This window comes from Erinaceus europaeus, chromosome 17, assembly GCF_950295315.1.
Source record: "Erinaceus europaeus chromosome 17, mEriEur2.1, whole genome shotgun sequence".
Lineage (NCBI taxonomy): Eukaryota > Metazoa > Chordata > Mammalia > Eulipotyphla > Erinaceidae > Erinaceus > Erinaceus europaeus.
The window spans coordinates 49,545,506-49,550,054 of NC_080178.1; the positions used below are offsets into that span (position 1 = coordinate 49,545,506).

Below are 4,549 nucleotides of genomic sequence, written 5' to 3' on the forward strand. Positions count from 1 at the left end.
TTATATAAATGCATTGGGGAGGGGTTTGGAGGATGAATGGAGGGTTTACTCTACTCTGTTGCATGAGTGCAGGGAAGAACATAGACAGCCATCCATTTTCAGGTGCCATTCTGCTTGACTTGCTAGAGCCGCCAGGCCTTGGGTTTGAAAAAGAAAGTTCTTGACTGGGAGACATTTTCTCAGGGAGCAAAACAAACATAGAAAAGCCCAATCAGTTTGGACTCATTTGAAACACAGTCTTTGTAGAGAGAAAGTTAGTAGCCTTCACAAACAGAATGACATTTCCAGTGTGTGTTTATTTTCTTTTTCCTTGCGAAGTTGAGACTAAAATCAGAAAAAGAAGAACGCATGAGGAATGCTGCTTATAACCTTGGTGTCGCAGATGCTATAAAATCACAGAGGAATCCGAAATGCCACTTTTCTGTAAGAGTTGTTTCTGCCTCTCTCTTGCATATAACCCTGTCTGGGAATGTTTGAACCCACCCTCTGGAGGGCACATTGAAGGGATTCCTGTGGGCTTTACAAGAGTGATACTTCCTTTCTGGGTGGGAGCTCATTCCATAGAATCTTGGGCCCCTCCCCACACCCTCAGAACTAAGGTCTCCACCTCAGTAAAACCCTCAGGTGAGCTGTAGGTGCAGAAGTTTCAAAAAACTTCATTTCAGATGGTAGTGAACATGCTTCACCACCATTTTCATGTTTTTAGTATCTTTGGCTTCTATTTTTATCTGCCTAAATCATCCTCTTTTCAAACCATTTTCTAGTTAACCTGACAACTCTTGGACTTGATAGATAGTCCATTGCATTGCCTTTGTTCACCATGCAGGGCTTTGGGACACACACACACACACACACACACACACACACACACACACACACACATACATACACACACACACAGACACACCATGGAGAAGAAAAAAAGACCTGTGTTGTTAAAATTCGGAGTCTCTAGCTGGCCGGGCTAGCTTCACGAGCGGGTAACAGAGACGACCAGAGACATACGGCTGGGCAGAGAAGCTGTATTTCTTTATTTAGGATCAACGATTTATAAACTAAGACAAACTAATCACCAAACAGAACTCTGCTGCCTCTTTCCCATGGCGGCGCCAAGAACTCTCTCTAACTCTGCCACTCTGGAACTCTGTTGGGGTTCCTAGGGGCGGGGCCAAGCAGGCCCTCGAAACTAACTGGACTGATGCAATTCTCTTGGTGGGGGAGAGCTAGAACAAACCAATGTAAAGCATACAACAGACCTGTGACCTCTGGTCAGTTCTGCTCAGAGTCACCTTGGAGCAGGTGAGTTCAACATGTAGCTGCTTTATCAGCACTTTGAAAAATGACTTTTCTTTCTTTTAGATAGATGGAGAAAGCAACCACAGCACTGAGGCTCCTTCAGTGTGGTAGCGCAGGGCTGAAACCCAGGTCTCACCAACGACAAAGCAGTCACTGTATAAGCCAGCTATTTTGCTAGCCCATCAGTTGCTTTCTTGCTCGTCTCAAAGAAATGAACTGCTCCTCTTTCATCCTAGAATCCATATTACTTTGCAAACCGACCAGCAAGTGCTGCTATTGTCACTGAAAAGAAAAATGAGTATACTAAGAACCTTCTCAAACAAATAGATGCCAATAGTAAACTGGCCAAGAAAAAGAAAGAAAATCAGAAAGTCTTGGAGCAACTAGAATGGCTGCAACTCAAACAAGAGTGAGTTTTGGTGGACTTGCAGGGGGACTCCAGTAGGGAAGGGTAGGGCAGCACAACTAGTGCTGCAGCACATCTTAACCAGCCAACCAGGATCCCCATGCAGCCCATCATTGCCACCATGCTTAGTGTCAGGACAGCCTTGGAGGCCAGGTACAATTGTCAGTTGGGACCATGGCCTTTGGCTTTGTGGTCAGTGGTGTTAGTAGAGGAAGAAGGGGCCAGTCTGATGGAGGGACCCTTCCAAGTGTAGGTTTATCATCAGTCTGTTGGGAGCCCAGCGCCCAGGGTAAGGAGTGTGGGGGCCCAGACTAGAAGCAGGGGCCAGGCCATCATGGAAAGTCTTCCACATACTCATACCTGCCATTCTCCTGTAGCTCAGCCTGGGATGAACATTTCTCTCAATTCCCAGTCCTGAGGAAAGAGAGTGTTTGGTTGCACTTGGCCTGAGGCTGAGCATTTGAGTCAGGGAGGAGGTCAGGAGAGCAGTGAGGGAAACTGCTGTGGGGAAGACTCCCCCAAATGGAGGTAATTCCTGCCTCCATAAAGCTAGTGTCTCTCTCTCTCTCTCCCTTGCTCCCTCCTTTCCTCCCTCCCTCCATTCCTTTCTTATTTGCCACTATGGTTATTTGGGGCCTGTTGCCCTGATGCTTCACTATTTCTGACAGTCCTTTCTCCCATCTAAGTACTAACCAGGTCCAACCCTGCTTAGATTCTGAGATCAGATGACATCGGGTGTGTTCAGGGTGGTATGGCCATAGACCTGACAGTCCTTTCTTTGATAGACTGTGATAGCTAGAGAGAAGACAGTGAGAGAGAAAGAGAGACAGAAATAGAGAGAGAGAGAGAGAAAAGGAGAGATCCCTGCAGCACTGTTCCACTGCTTGTGATACGTCTCCCTTGCAGGTGAGGACCTTGGGCCCAGGTCTTTGCACATGGCAGCATGTGTGCTCTCCTAGATGAGACAAAACCAGGCTCCAAGGCCCGTCTCAATAAGGTGTAATGGAAGCTTCCAGAAGGAAGTACCAGCTTTTATTTTCTTGGAACTTATTCCCACTATTACTTGCTAGGTGTGTTTTGATGATGTTGGTCTCCATTAGAATAAACTGTGGCCTCACCTCCTCCTCTTCCAATTATCAGGATTGATGAACAAAAAGCTGAACTGAAGAAACATCAATTTGAGGAGAGAGAAATGTATAAGAAAGCACTGGAATACCAGGTAAGTGGACGGGTTGCTATTTTGAGAACTGTACACTGCTTCCTAGCACTCTGAACGTAGGTGTGTGGAGGGTAGAATACTGGGCCCCCACCCACCTACCAGGTTTCCTCATGAGAGTTTGGGTGCCCTGGCTCCTTCCTATAAACAGTGGGTCTGTCAGTGTACCCCAATGCTGCAGACTTCACACTGGCTCTCTCTGTTCCAGCTGAAACACAGGCCTTCCAGACTGCCCATCTACGAGCCCATGGGCACCTTCACCAACTTTGGGCAGAATGAAAAGACCCTGGAGGCCGAGAAGCGGCAGAGAAATATTGAATATATGAAGCAGCAGGTGGAAGCCGCTCTAGGCCACAGAAGACAGCGTGTCCTCAACCAAATAAAAAATCTGCAGCAAGAAAAAAAAATGCTTCAGAAAAACCAAGAAAAGTAAGGGGCCTGGCCCTTCCTTCCTCACCATAACCCTCTCCTCCTTTCTCTCCCTCTCCTCCCCCACCCCTTGACAACAACCTTAGTAGAAACATGTGTGGACACGTGGAGAGTCATGACTGACCCTAGCTCGCCCCAGCCTGCTTCTCATCTCTACTCCCTAGTCAACTTCTGAGGCTGTTGCATGTCACAAACCTCCTTATGGGATGAGTATAAATACAATATGAGTATAAATACAATAGTTTGCACATGCATAGCATTTCTCAGTTTTCCACATAACAATGCAAACCGCACTAGATGCTCTGTCATCATTTTTGGACATGGACACTGCCCCCCCCCCACTGCACCCCAGAGTCTTTTACTTTGGTGCAATACAGCAACTGCCGTTCTGGTTCTACTTGTGCTTTCTCTTCTGATACTGTTTTTCAACTTCTGCCTGGGAGTGAGATCTTCCCATATTCATCCTTTTTCTGACTTATTTCATTTAACCTGATTTCTTCACACTCCATCCAAGATGGGCTGAAAATGGTGAAGTCACCATTTTTTTTTATTATCACTGAATAGTATTCCATTGTGTATATAGACCACAACTTGCTCAGCCACTCATCTGTTGGACACCTGGGTTGCTTCCAGGTTCTGGCTATTACAAATTGTGCTGCTTACGAACATATGTGTACACAGATCCTTTTGGATGTGTGTGTTGGGTTCCAACCAGGAGAGGAATTGCAGGATCATAGGGTAGGTCCAGGAGATGAGTTTTTAGATTAATTAAAGGAAACAAACATCTTTTGACAGAAAGAGGGTTTTCATTGACATAAAGAGGGTTTTGGCTTAAAGCAAGCAGTCTTGGACCCTTCAGCTAGGGTTCCCTGTATCTGCTCATGTTACTGACTCTTTTTCTTTCTTTTTTTTTTTTTTTTGAAAAAGTTTTATTTATTTTGGGTAGAGACTGGGAGAAAAACAGAGAGAAACCTGTTGCACTTCCTAATTGAAGTTGGGGACCTGAGGCTTGAACCCAGGTCCTTGCACACTGCAATGTGTGCCTTCAGGTAGGTGCACCACTACCTGGCCTCCAACTTTACCTCTTATTCCAAAGAGTGAGAGCAAAACCAGATTTCCCACTGAATCCAAAGGAGAGAGGACTAGGCGGGAGATGGTGGCAGTGTATGGAGTCAGACTCTTGCCTTCCCTCCAGGCATTTA

The 4,549-nt window shown here is 46.1% G+C and overlaps 1 protein-coding gene across 1 annotated transcript; it reads left to right on the plus strand.

Annotated features, from left to right (window-relative positions):
• Positions 1-348: 348 nt before the first annotated feature.
• Positions 349-3,501, plus strand: LOC132533762 (coiled-coil domain-containing protein 81-like). Its single transcript, XM_060175795.1, has 4 exons — positions 349-423; positions 1,533-1,705; positions 2,843-2,921; positions 3,127-3,501. The coding sequence occupies exons 1-4, from the start codon at positions 349-351 to the stop codon at positions 3,349-3,351; spliced, it is 552 nt and encodes a 183-aa protein (XP_060031778.1). The 3' UTR covers positions 3,352-3,501.
• Positions 3,502-4,549: the final 1,048 nt, after the last annotated feature.